At 41.2% G+C, this 14,112-nt stretch overlaps 1 protein-coding gene across 4 annotated transcripts in view; it reads left to right on the forward strand.

Annotated features, from left to right (window-relative positions):
• The window catches only part of atrn (attractin), a 121,707-nt gene that overhangs the window by 17,541 nt on the left and 90,054 nt on the right, over window positions 1–14,112 (forward strand). For all 4 annotated transcript variants that reach the window (XM_055057047.1, XM_055057048.1, XM_055057049.1 and 1 more), the window contains exons 5-13: window positions 169–365; window positions 2,862–3,030; window positions 4,175–4,265; window positions 4,746–4,995; window positions 6,008–6,191; window positions 6,289–6,443; window positions 9,231–9,315; window positions 12,164–12,396; window positions 13,255–13,376. In XM_055057047.1, the coding sequence (XP_054913022.1) occupies window positions 169–365; window positions 2,862–3,030; window positions 4,175–4,265; window positions 4,746–4,995; window positions 6,008–6,191; window positions 6,289–6,443; window positions 9,231–9,315; window positions 12,164–12,396; window positions 13,255–13,376 (1,486 nt within the window). The remainder of the gene's footprint in view (window positions 1–168; window positions 366–2,861; window positions 3,031–4,174; window positions 4,266–4,745; window positions 4,996–6,007; window positions 6,192–6,288; window positions 6,444–9,230; window positions 9,316–12,163; window positions 12,397–13,254; window positions 13,377–14,112) is intronic.

Here is a 14,112-nt window from a genome sequence, read left to right on the forward strand (position 1 = left end):
ATTACAGTTTATCACAGTAACTTCTTGGACAATTCATTGTCCAGCAAAATTTGTTATTGTGACAGCCTTAACTAAGCCCTGTGTACAGATTCTAAGAATAAAGGCATCTGCAATAAATGTGTTTTGTCATCGTTTCCGTCTTTCTCCCCGTGTGCGTCTCCATGGTAGGGTCAACACGTGTCCCAACAACTGCTCTGGCCGCGGCGAGTGCCGGGTGGGGAACTCCACCGCCTCGGTTTACTGCGAGTGTGAATCCAACTGGAAGGGGGAAGCCTGCGACATCCCATACTGCCTGGATGACTGCGGTTTCCCTGAAAGGGGCCGCTGCCAGGGAAAGAGCTGCATCTGCAAAGCCGGATGGCAAGGTAGGCATTGCTTCTGCCGCTTCGCGTTCTGACATGAAATGTGACAAACCACAGCGCTTCCCACGTCCGGTTTTTTAAAGCACTCTATCAGAAGTGAAACTGAACGGTGGTCAAAAGCTTCACTATGCAGAATTATTAATATGAGATGTTCACTGAAGTACAGTCTGTTGCTTTTTGGTGTTTCTGATTCTCTTTCATACAGCCGCGGAGTTGTTTTTAGTAGGGAGGGAAAAAAGCCAAGAATTAGACTGGACAGCTTCACATGAAGCAGTGATTCTGTTTCATGTTGAGTTGTTCGATCACACTAAGAGATAACAGCTCAGAAAAACTTTTCTAACTGGCTTGGTTCTGCTCAGTCTGGTCTGTGTGTAAAAAAAAATAATTCTGTGTTTGGCTTTTAGGGCTCACACTCACATTTAAAAAAAAAGTGTTGCAGAAGCTGCCATGCGATTTGGTAAAGAAAGAAGAAGAATAGTCAACAACAATGGGTATGAAAACAATTGACCCATTTGTTAATAACCAATGGGTCGCGGGATACAAGCACTGCTGGGTTGAAATTCTGGGCCGGACTAAACCCTGGAGCATCTTAGTTTTTAGATGCAGGCTGATATAGTCTGATACTATATCAATACCAGTATCGGATCGGGACAACTCTTAACCTTTAGCCTACAAAACACCCCACACACCATCATCTCCCATTTAAACCATAATGTTTACTATGTGCACAAATAAAGCTAAAAGAGGGTGAATAAAGACGCAGCGGAGAGATTGCACCACTTATCCAATAAATTATTATTGGATTTGAAATGGATCTATTGTAAGTTGACAAAATGCTGTGAAATCGCCCTTTAGCACATGACCGAATCTCAAGCCAACTTCTCCATTGTGCTGCTTCCTGATTTGTGTCTAGTGCAAATAAATGAATGTTTTGTGATATGGAGTCTAAAATAATAAACTCCAACTACAGGAATCTGACAAAATGTTGAATTTTTAATCTGAAAAATGTGACAGAGCAACGTTTTCACACAACTCTAGAATAATTGTAAAAAATAGCAATAAGATATAACGATGTTTTATTTCATCTCTCTAGCACTATTATTTCAGCTCTGTGACTAAATGTGATGCTTCTGTTATTATCGAAGCGTTTGATGCCCTGAACATCCACCTGCTCTACTCAGAATGACTTAAACTTTTTGCCGATTCTGCTGCTTCTTGTTTTTTGTTGTTGTTGTTTTTTTGTGACATTATTGTGTCCCTGAACCTGGACCATCTGGCCCTTCCAGCTGCTTTGTTAGCTGCTCTAATGGCTCCGCGGCGCTGCTCTGCTCGAGCAGACACCACCGCTCAATTTAACCGCACTTATATCAGCAGCTCTGCGTGCTTATTATCTCATTACCAAAAGCTGAGGGAGGTTAGCAACAGACAGGCACTTTCTTTACCCTTTATTACCTTTGTCATGGGAGGCTTTTCACGGCGGAACTGCAGCCTCTCCTGCTTTTTTTACTGCCTTCTTCAGAGCCATCTCATTTTCTACGCCAACAAGAGCGAACGCGGGCAGATGTCTGTGAAGTCAAGCGGGCCTCGCGTCTGATCTTTTCGCTGCGGAAAACGACAGCAGTTTGAAGGACCAGAACGCTACAGTTTTTCGGAAAGTGCTGAAGAGCCAGAACGCCGCCAATGTTTTGCGCCATCAGAGATCAGAGATGAACTCTACCACAGGCAGCCGACGAGAAACAATCAATCTTTCCGTTTCTCGACTGCGATTTATTGCTAGCTGTTGTAGCAGAAAGGCTTTCCCTTTCCCCCCCATTCTCCGAGGATTCCGGTTTGTGTTGGCTGCATTGTTCTGGTTCATAAACACAGGAAGGCACCCATGACTGCTGCCATCTGCACTCGACCCAAAAAAGGCAACAGTTGGTGTTTCCAGAGTGAATGTACATAATTTTAATATGAAAAACTGAAATGTAAGGATGGATAGCTTTTTGTAAAACAAAAGCTGACCCGCCGATTCTGATTTTGGCCAATTTTTATTTATTTCTTTTATTTTTTATTTCTTTCATGTGAGCTAGTGGGCGGGTCAGTCAGCCTTCTCTCAAAACAGAGCAAATGATGTCAGTGGCTGAATTCCAGACCTCTGTGAAGGCTGACGGTCGACGGATAAGATTAGTTTCTCATGTAAATATTGGTTGATCAAAAATGAAGGAAATCTGGTCCAGTTTGCATCCCAACTAAAATGTCTATTTAAGCACAAACAGATTCACGACAAATATGTTGTCAACTCTGGCTTGTCACAATAAATCAATTAATTGCATGAGTCGTATTTTATATATATAACATTTTTATAGCAACTGAAAGTAACTTGGTTAGTCAATAGTCATAGAAAATGGCACAATGTGCCTGGAAAACACATAATATTGCCTTTTTAATAAGGTGCTCTGGTTCCTTGAGACTAAAATGCAAGCCACACTCTGACCCGTCGGTTCCGTCCCTCCTCAGGTCCGGACTGCTCCGTCTCGGTTCCCGCCAACTCTTCGTTTTGGAGCCGCGAGGAGCACCTGGAGCCCGGCCTGGCCAGGGCTTCCCACAAGGCCGTGGTGGAGCAGGGCGTCATGTGGGTCATCGGAGGCTACGTCTTCAACACGTCGGACTACCACATGGTCAAAGCGTGAGTAGTTCACCTGTTCAACCTGGGTTTACAGGCTGCGGTTCTGGTCCAAGTAGTTCTGGTCTGACTGCGGCGGTTAGAATGTGATCGATGGGCTTAAATGTTTCTAATGTGTTTGAGTGCAACAGCAGAATTTGCCTGTCACAGGGAATCCTCACTCTGGAAGTTTTACTGAGAAAATAAAAAACAGTGAGAATTTTTCTTCTCACACAAGAAAAGGCTAAAATGAAAATGTTTTTATGTCCAAAATAAGTTAAAGAATGGTCTTCATCTTAAACAACACCATTTTCTTAAAATAAAAAATCAAAGATCAAGATTGTTTTGGATTTTTTAAAATTTTTATCTATACCCTAAAGCACCAAAGAAATATGAGGGGAAAAATCAGAATATTGGTTTAAATATTTTTCCAGGAGTCAAAAAGGGATTAAAAAGAAAATAAGAGTTTAAATAGTGCTTTCATTTTTTCCTTCCTTTCTTGCGCCCTTTCCTCTTTCACTCTTCCTCTCATTTGTCCTTCTGTCCTTGTGCTCTACCTCCTTTCTTTCTGTCCTTCCTCTCTTTTCTTACGTCTCTTGTGTCTTCCTGCCTTCGGTCAATCATCCATTCATTTTATGCTGCATCCATCTCTTCCTTTCTTCTCTCCTTTCTTTCTTTATTTATTCATTGCAAAGAAATTTCCTTCCTTCCTTTCTTTTCCCTCTTCTATGCATCTTTGTGGCTGACCTCCCTTTTTCTTGTTCCTCCATGCTCACCTTCTCCCCTTTGCCTCTAGTTTCCTGTTTTTGCAGATTTCACATTGAGTACCCAACAGGGTTGGATAAGTTTATTTTCCTCCCTTCGGCCTGCCCCAAGTGTTTTTATGAGAATGGGCCAGCAGGTGGCATCACAGTCAGTCTGAACATCCCTGGTTGTTTCTGCTCCCACAAAAGACCCGTGGCTCGACCCTTTCCGTTTGCTCTCCTCTGTTAGGAGTGATTGACCTCCTGTAGATCAATCTGAGCAGCTTTGTTTGCTCATCAGAACAAATGAAGGGCTTGTTTCCCCTCCGTTTTGTTTTCCACAGACGGATGTGTTGCTTTTGAAACCGATACGTTTTCAAATCTCAACCAAAATCATTTTTCCGCTTCTTCCTTTTTTCTCTTAGTTACAACCTCAGCAGCAAGACCTGGCTGACCCTTGACCCCTCCGTCAACACGGTGACCCCTCGATATGGTCACTCACTAGCTCTGCACGAGGTGCGTGATACGATGCCGCGTGTGGCTTTATCTGTTTCCAAAAACACTCCATGAATGTTTTGTATAGTTAATTAGCCTCGAGTTCATGATGTTTAATGAAATAATAAGAAAATCAGGAACCTCTACACCAGAAACAAGCTTCTTTTTCTGGACTCGCAGCTTTTAATATGTGACTGTATCTAATGTAGAAATTTTCAGTTTATGATGTTTTGCTGCAGCATCTTAGGCAATTCGAGTCAGCATGTCTGAATCTGCTGATGGAATAATAAATCATAGTTGTGTCCTGATGTGCAGGACACAACAATTCTATATACCACATATTAATATGTGGTATATAGAATTAATTGTATCTTTCACTTTCAAAAAGATACGATTAATTTATTCATATTAATTAAGACAGTGTTGGTTCAACTAGCAGATTTTTTTCACTTAATACACCAGTAAAAAACAAAAACCTGAAAGAATCCTTCTTTCTTCCAGGGGAAAATCTACATGTATGGAGGAAAGATTGACTCGACCGGAAATGTGTCGAGTCAGCTGTGGGTTTTCCACATCCAGAACCAGACCTGGGTCCTTCTTAACCCCCGGCCCAAGGACCAGTACGCTGTGGTGGGACATTCGGCCCACATAGTGCCGCCCGCGCAAGAGTGGGACAGTCCCGTCATGCTGGTCCTGTTTGGACACTGTCCTCTTTACGGTTACATCAGCAATGTGCAGGAGTACAACATCGGTTAGTGCAGCTCCGGCTGTTTTCATGTTTTAACACTAACATGTAATCACCATTAATCGAATGAGTCACGTTTAATCAGTTCCTGACATAATCGTCAACTAATTTAGTAATCCATTAATTGCTAACTGGAATACACAGAGTCTAAAACAATGGACAATTTCTGAAAGAGTCACAGCTTTTGAGCAGCAATTAAGCTAAAATTGTACAAAAAGTAGAGCCATTTCTTCTGTCTGTAAAAAATGTTTTACCCAGAACTCTTCCAGTGGCCTGGTTTTAGCTTCACCTGGTTCAAATGATCTATAAATAAATATTGTGAGCACCTTTTGCAATACAAAAATTCAAAAATATTCAACCAATTAGTAAGCCGTATTTTTCTTAACTGCAGATGCATCCTTTGCGACAAATGATCGAACGGCAATAAAAAAGTTAATTTTCTTATTCAAAAAGTATCTGAATCATTTGCATCTTTTGATGTTTTCCAAATATATTATATAAGAAAAAGGTTAAGTGGTTAAATGAAAATCTGCAGAATGCGCCAAATTTTTTATGAGATTATTCGTCAGAATAGTCGATAGAATTTCGCAGAAATGATTGTCAGTAGCAGCGACGCTAAAGTGTTTGGCTGGCGGGAAACTTGACCTCAGTTAGAGCTGATCTCCCTGAGAAAACGGGACGAATGAAGCTTTGGCTTCGGCCGATTACTAATAAAGTGGAAATAATTAAAAATTTGTTACTCTAGCGATTGATAACCAAACGCTGTTGCGAGCTGAACAATAACTTGAACAGCCTTCGGAGACTCTTCCAGTCCGACTAATGAAACGCTGCATAAGCCGAGCCCTGCAGTTCAGAAGGCTTCAGTCTAAACCAGAAACACTGACACACCTTCTGTCTTGGCTGGTTTTTTTCTCTCTTTTTTTGCGCCCTTCTTTCCCTGTGGGATCTCATTACGTTTCAGCAACATAAGGCAGCTTTCCTTCCAGTTCCTCACTGACTCTGTTGTTTGACCTTCCAGTGAAGAACACATGGAGCGTGGTGAGTACAGACGGAGCGCTGGTCCAAGGCGGCTACGGCCACAGTAGCGTGTTTGACCCCAGCACCAGAGCCATCTACATCCACGGAGGCTACAAGGCCTTCAGTGCCAACAAGTACGGGCTGGCGGGAGACTTGTACAAGTTTGACGTGGACAAACGGAAATGGTAAGGGTTTTCTTTAAAAAAAAACCAAAACAAAAGTGTGGAAGTCAATAGAAAAGTCAGCTGTGGTCCAAACCACCATGCCCGTCTTGTTACTCAGGACCATTCTGAGAGACAGCGGCTTCTTCCGCTACCTTCACACGGCGGTCATAGTCAGCGGCGCCATGCTAGTGTTTGGAGGAAACACGCACAATGACACGTCCATGAGCCACGGTGCCAAGTGCTTCTCCTCGGACTTCCTGGCCTACAGTTTGGGTAAGTGACACCCACACAGACGTATCGGCAGAACTATTTGTCATCTTTCCATTTTTATGAACTGAACGAATGAAAGTTGACAAAACCGCTGAATAAATTTAGAATTTAGCTCAGTCTTTCTAATTGACTTTTAAAACCCTTCTCCTGAACGCAGAGATGAACTTTTTAGTTTAAGAGTCCGAATAGCAACCATCACACTATCTACCCACCAACCAGTTGTTTTGACCTCTATTTATATTATACATGTAAATGTGTTTAAAGTTGCTCAATGCTATGCTGACTTCAGGATTAAATAAGTAAACTGATAGGTTTTTATATTGTTATGCTCCTGAAAAGCTTGCTCAAATGGCTCAGTCCTCTTCTTATGGGTTTATTTATAGCCTTTTCACAGACTGCTATAACAATAGTTGACAGTTTAGCGTGATCCAAACTTTCCACAGTAAATGATTCTCATTATTTTATCAGCCTACAAACGCTGTTGTAGGTTGAATTGGCCTCGTTCTGCCGCGCTGTCATAAATGGCTCGTTAATTGGAGGCCGCAGGCTCCTGGGATGTCGGCCAGATTTCCCCAGAGGCTGCAGCGCCCTCGGGAAGTCCAGGCTTTTCTGTGTCGTTAGAAAGTTTGACTGACGACCAGTGCAGTTTGAATCTGAGCCTCCTCTCTCTCATCTGGGCTGCCACTCGCCACTGAAACTTCCCAGAGGAACTGTGACTTTTGCTTCTCTCCGGGTGAGGGAATCATTTAACGACTCTGTGATGAGTTTAATATTTGTCCTGACCCCTAACTTTTCGCTACCACTCTCCATCCTCTGTCTGACATATATATATTTTTTTTCTTTTTTTTTTTTTTGCAAGAAGAACGAAAATCGACTCTATAAATTAGCCCACCTCGACCAGCTGCAGAGTTGTTGGCAGCAGCACCTTTGGTAATTGTTGGGTAATTACATTTGAGATGGGCCAAGTCTAGAGCTAATTCCCCCTAGCCTCCCCCCACTTTTAACAAGCTGAACTCAATTAAAGGCTAGAATTTACAGGTCGCCCCGTGTCCTGACATTGTCTACTGCTGTTGTAATGAATCCCAGCTCAGAGGGACGTTAGTCTGTCCCATCTGCAGTACCTCGTTGCGACAGCAGACGGCACTGGCTCTTCGTGGATGTGGAGCTCTCTCTCCTCTGGGAGGCCATGATGACTTGTGCTCACAGAGTGTGATGGATGACATGCAGTGAGTGTGAGCCAGTGTTCTGCTGCTGTGCCCAGTTGCTACCGGGTTGTTCAGAACCTGACAACATGGAGTCTTTGAGCTTTTTCAGGGTTTTCTTTTGCCACAAAGCATGTTTTGCAGTCATTTTTCAAGACATCAGCCATCTCTATCTACAATAACTATTTGAGGAAATTGAATTCATATGAGTTAGAGCGATAGTTAATTTCCCTTTGGGATCAATAAAGTAGTTCTGAATTTGAATTTAGTGTTAATTCAATCTGCTCTGACCTAATGTTACTATTCTGCTGGAAAAAAACGACCCAAAACCTGGTGGATAAATGTGGAAACTGTCCCCAAAAATCTTGATCAAATCTCTGTTTACATTGTTTTGCAAAAGTATTCACACCCTTTTAATGTATTCGTATTTTTGTTATCACAGCTGCATAGTTTTGGCTTCCAGATCTAAAACTCACCAGCTCCTCTCATCTCGTCTCGACCTCTTCTCCAACACTCTCTGACTCTGGTTGCTATGGTAACGTTTACCTATCCCTTCACAACGCAGATATGCAACAAAAACGAACATTTTACTTTTGTGAAAATTGTAATTCACGATAACGACTAATGGGAGCCCAGAGCTTGTTTCTGTAACTAGACGGTCCCATCCAGGAAACGATGACACCCGAAGTGTTGCTAATGCACAACACGTCAGGTGTCATGGTCTCTACGTGGCGAAGCAGTTTGAAGCTTCATTGCCTCATTAACGAGTCGGTCACCATGTCATACAGAGCAGCTTGGAATGTGGGATTGACCTACCAGGATAAATCCATTCTCCTGTCTCTTCCCTTCGCAAAGAAACTTTCCAAAGAATCTGATCTGTTTTTTACTCATTTTGCTACTTAAGGCTCAATGTTGGGGCACAAAATGTAACCGAGAGAATTCGGGCGAAGGATTTCCAAAATCAAAGATCCTCCAGACTCAAAAAATCTTCCTCTTCCAAAAGGATGTTTCGAAACCTCAGTCACTGCCATTTAAGAGACACAGCAGCTCAGTCAAAGTCCAGAGCTAAATCCATCTAAGAAGTTGTGGCAAGTCTTGAAAGTTAGTGTTAGGATACATGTACAATCCAAAGAGCTGTTTTTGCCCTCAATTAAGATAAATGAAACTCGTTCAGCAGCGCAAATGTTTCATTAACCTTTTGAAAAAAAAAATAAAAAATTCAGCTGATATTTCTGAACGATGTGTTTTCAAAGAGTCATCTTTCTCACCTCCTAGACTTATTCTTGTTCTCACAGAATGTTGACTGAAGCCTCCCTCAGTGTCTTGAACAAATTTCTCCACCATTGTTGGGAATAAATTCAGTCCTTTCCTCCTGCACTGTTAACTTCACTTTGTCGTTAACCTCTCAACTTCCCTTCATGGACACTTTGCTCTTTTTTTAAAATTTCCGTTTGACTCCAGCAGAAGACTTGCTAAAGGTCTCTCTAAAGTCCCGAGGCGCGTCCTCTCGCCTCAGGAAACAAGCGATTGAACGTGCGAGAGCAGGCCGTCGCTCTGACCTCTGCTTCCTCTCCTCTTCTTGTTTTAGCCTGCGACGAGTGGACGGTGCTGCCCCGACCGGACCTCCACCATGACGTCAACCGCTTCGGACACTCTGCCGTCTTCAGCGACAGGTACGTCTTCATTACGACAAATAAGAAAAAGAAAGAAAAATAATTGTGTTTTTATTTAACACAATTACTTATTAAAGGTGCAGTACGTAACTTTAATAAAACATGTATTTTTTACACATTTGTTGAAACTGCCACTATGTCGTGACAGAAACGAGTAATCTGTGGAAAAATCAAGCTAATCAAGCTAAACAACCAATCAGGAGGAGGGACTTGCTACGATCAGTGATAGCGTAGTTACTTTGCAAAAGTAACTTTAATCTGATTACTGATTACGCCTCGAAAAAGTAACTTGGTTAGATTACTTATTACTTGATTTGGAAAGTGACTAAGTTACATTAAAAGTAACTTTTTCTAGTTACTTTCAGCAGCTGCTAACAACAACGCTCCACTGCCTGTGAAAATCACATTGGTCTTTGCCAAAACCGTTTTCTTGTAAGTGGATTCTCTGCCAATAACACATTTAGCAGCGAGTACCTTAGAGTGATTAATAGCGCTAAGACTCTCCTCTTGTCTCTGATTGGTTGATTTTGGTGCATTTCTTCAGATGTCAGTAGCAGCTCAGGAAGGAGGTGAAGAAAATGGATTTTTCAGACTGTCTCACATTATACTGTCATGATGTGGTAGCAGTTTTAACAAGTAATTTAAATATATATATAGATATATATTTTTTTAAAGTTACATACTGAAGCTTTAACTCTGGTGTTTATTTGCATTTAAAGAAGAGCAAACCTACTCTGATTCCTTCTTGTTGATTTTCACTCTTGTTAGTGCTCTGGCACAACGCATTTAAAGATGCGTCTCCTCTACATTTTGGCAAACAATATTCCATGATGGAATATCTCAAACAAAAAACATGTTTGTATCCAGAAAAAAAGACAGAAGTGCGCTTGTCATTTGGAACACATCACAAAAATGAATATGACTTTGTGATTGTTTGGAGCCAAAATGAAAACTCACTTGATTTATTAGCCGTCCCGATGAGGAGTTGCTTTGAAATGGAGAAGAAGCGGTGGGAATGTGACGGGCATGGTGCTGAGTCCTAAAACAATGACTCCAGGATTGTCTGAGAGACTGCCAGCCACACTGAATTATACATCCTCTTGCAGAGAACACATCAAATATTAACATGAATCCCCAGCTGTGTTCCAGTCACTCCTTCAAATGCATCTGCGCCTTCAGGTGGTGTTGAAATATTTCAGCTGATCACATTGTCACAGTAAGAAAGTGAAGATGGAAACAAGTAAAAAAAAAAAAAAACCCAAAGGTAAAAGCAGCTTCACAGGAAATATGGATTAATAAACGTCACCTGAAAGTTATAATGGAAAAACTCATTGTCGAAAGAGTTGATGTGCTAAATGTGAATTTTTAGGCGGGTTAGCAGCAGAGTGGGCGCTGTTTGGGGTTTGATTCCCGACTTCAGGGCTTTACCCTTTTCCCGTCTGTAACACTTCAAATACACGGCAATAGTTGCACAATATCATTGAAAAAGTTTATATACAAATTTATGTCACTTTCAATGTCATTTCCTAGTTGTGTAATCACAAAAATAATAATCACAGTAATAGTTGATACCCTATTGGTTGGTGATTTCAAGCGAATTACTCATTTTCCTTGTTTCCTGATTGGCTTTGCACTGCAAAAACAAAATCTTATATTTTGTCTAGTTTTTGGTGCAAATACGTTAGTTCACTTGAGCTTGTTTTAAATCAATAATTCCTTAGTATAAACAAAAAAGTAATAGCTATAAGTGAAATAATCTGCTAGGGGGACAAGGTGTTTTAATTTATGATATGATGGAGGGAAAAAAATTCCACTGGCAGATTGTTTTGATTATAAAAAGACATTTTCCCATTAAAAAAAACAAAAAAAAACTTTGATAGTATTAAGGAATAATTTACTTCATACAAGTTTAGTTTGCACAATTAAAATACAGATTAAATACATTCAAATTAAATAATAATAATAAGCAACAGTGCAGGAAGGGGAAAAAGTCTGATACTTATATAAAACAATCATCCAAATTGTATAGAAAAAAAAACAATATATAATCCAATAATAATCCTCCATCAGTTGATCATAAATTGAAAAATTCGATCACATAGAATAAAACCCACAAAAAGGTATTAACGGAAATTTAAATGAAATGTGTAATAATATAAAAAGTGACCATCACAATCCTTTAATTACGTACCGTTTTAAATAACCTTTAAACTCTTTTTCAGCTCCTATATCTTGTTGAAAAGTTGCTCAAGTTATTTTTGTCTGGACCACTTTACAGTAAGGCTCCCCTTATAGATGGATAATAAGTAGTTTACATGTAATGTTATCACCTCATCTATGAACACTTTATTAATAACTGTTTATTATGCATTAGGTGCGAGAAGGAGACTGTATGCTAAAACAAGAAGTCTACAAATTGTGCCTATAAGAATGTCTGAAATGTTTAGCATAACAACTGTAGATAAAATATGTAGGTGAACTGATTTGGCTCAGTATGTGCCTTCTCCTCCTCATCCTTAATTAATGCATGCACAATGAACAGTTATTAATGATGCATAAAGTGTCTCGAGATGACTTATTAACATATCCATGTAGCGTACAAAGAAACTAGACAAAGACAACTTGGCCAAATTTTCCTGCACTTCTACCGGTGCGGTAGAATAAAGGCCAGGAGACGGACATGTTCACTAACAGCGGGGTCATCATTCAGGTCAGGGCCTCCTCTAGAGGGCACTAGCTGGTTGTTGCCTGGGCTCATAAGGAGGAAGTTGAAGGATCGCTAAAGCTGGACCTTTCCTGACTTACCTCTCCTTGTTCTCCTCTGCCCTCTGACCCCCTCCTTCCACAGCGCCATGTACGTGTTCGGGGGCTTCAACAGCCTGCTGCTGAGCGACATCCTGACGTACACCTCGCCAAGCTGCTCTGCCTTCTACAGCCCGTCGTCCTGCAGCCAGGCCTGGCCCGGGATCCACTGTGTGTGGAACGGCAGCCTGGGAGCCTGCCTGCCGTGGGAGGGCAACAGCTCCAGCGCCGAGCCGCAGCAGCAGCAGCCGCTCCCGGCCTCCTGCAACACCAGATCATGTAGGAGCAACCATGTTTTCTCTATTTTGTTGGACATGTCAGACAGGACTGGAGGTGATACAGAAGAACAGCTCAGCTGTGTTTTCTCTGCTTTGTTAAGCTTCTTGTATGTCAAAAAGACAAATTCTTTAAAAAATCTCCGTCCTCTGCCTCTACTGGAGGTTTATTTTAAATGACAGTGGCACTGAGAAGATCTTAAAGGGGCAGGATTATGTCCAATCAACTTTTTAGAGCTGTATGTTATGTTATAATGTTATTCCCTCATGAAAAACATACCTGGAGTGTTGCTTTGATTCTTTCATGCATATTTGAGAAGTTCTTTCATTTCCATGGCAAGCTATGCAAAATGCCTGGCTGGACCAAGGCATCAGCTCCTTCAGACTAGCAACCAGCAATTGGCAAACACCTGCTGGAGCTGCACATCAGCTCTTCCATATAAGAGCTACGTCTCGGTGAAGTGCTGTTAAAAATGTTGTTAAAAGGTTAATAGAGGAGCCATGTTGTGACGACACATGCACACCACACTTTTCAGATTCTTTGCTGCGAAAGAAAAATTCAAGCCATGTATTGCTTACACCTCACTGAAGAACTATCTTGTCTTCTTTTGTCACTTGAAACTTAAACAATTAATTGCATTCAAGTGGATTTGAGAAGACATTTCAATTCAGATTCAAATTAAAAATGTTCTCAACTGGAAGTGAAGTGTTGCTTCAGATCTGCTTTTAGCTGCAACAAAAATAAACATAGCTTTTTTTTTTGTTGAAGATATTTATTTTTATTTTCATATCAATCTTTTCTTTAATAAAGTCTTCTCTCCGTAGCAACAGAAGTAGTGATGTGTCTGTCTAACTGTTGCAGATGCCGATAATGAGAGGTGTGAGCAGTACACAGACTGCTACAGCTGCACGGCCAACACAAACAGCTGCCAGTGGTGTTCGGGCCAGTGTGTGTCTCTGGGAAGTAACTGTACCGCTGCTACGGTATGAAAACACACACATGCGTGTGCGTGCGTACACACACTTTCATGCATACACACAGTCACTTGTTCTTGTACTTGTATCCAAGCAAGGACTTTTCATTGACCTCCATTCATTTTGGTAGCTGCAATAGTCTGCCTAACATTGACCTTTTATAAAACTGAATTCACGCCACACCTCTAAACATGACTACTAGAGCACCAGCAAAATTGCAAAAAATGAGCTCCTCACTTTCCATAAATGACTTCCTTTTGCTGGTAAAACTGGTGAAAGTGGTCGTCTGCATGTATTACATACATATTATACGTTACTACAGAGGAAAAGCCCTAACCACAGCATGCCGCCACCACCACCATGTGTTCAGGATGATGTTCCCCTTTAGTTTTTTTTTAGTTGTGTCCACACTGTAGTTCTAACAAGTTGCAGCCATTTAAAGCCCTGTTAAATTACTTGGAAAATCGTGTGAGAAGATGATTATTGGTGATTTATACTTAGTCACCAACTTTGGCGAGGGAAGGAAAAAAAAAGAGCGAGATTATACTTTACTGACAGTGGTCCATTTTCCATCTGCTCACAAAGGGACTGTAGGCATGATGAGAATGCCAAGGATACAGACAGTCATCCTGCAGATGACAAAGAACTGAAGTCCTTCAGAGCCATTGAAAAGTTCATCATCTAGATTTCTCTTTTAGCAGCATTTTTTTTTTCCTGAGAATCTCTGTGACGAGGCTGGCTGCCT

This window comes from Poeciliopsis prolifica, unplaced genomic scaffold, assembly GCF_027474105.1.
Source record: "Poeciliopsis prolifica strain line A6 unplaced genomic scaffold, Auburn_PproV2 SCAFFOLD047, whole genome shotgun sequence".
NCBI lineage: Eukaryota > Metazoa > Chordata > Actinopteri > Cyprinodontiformes > Poeciliidae > Poeciliopsis > Poeciliopsis prolifica.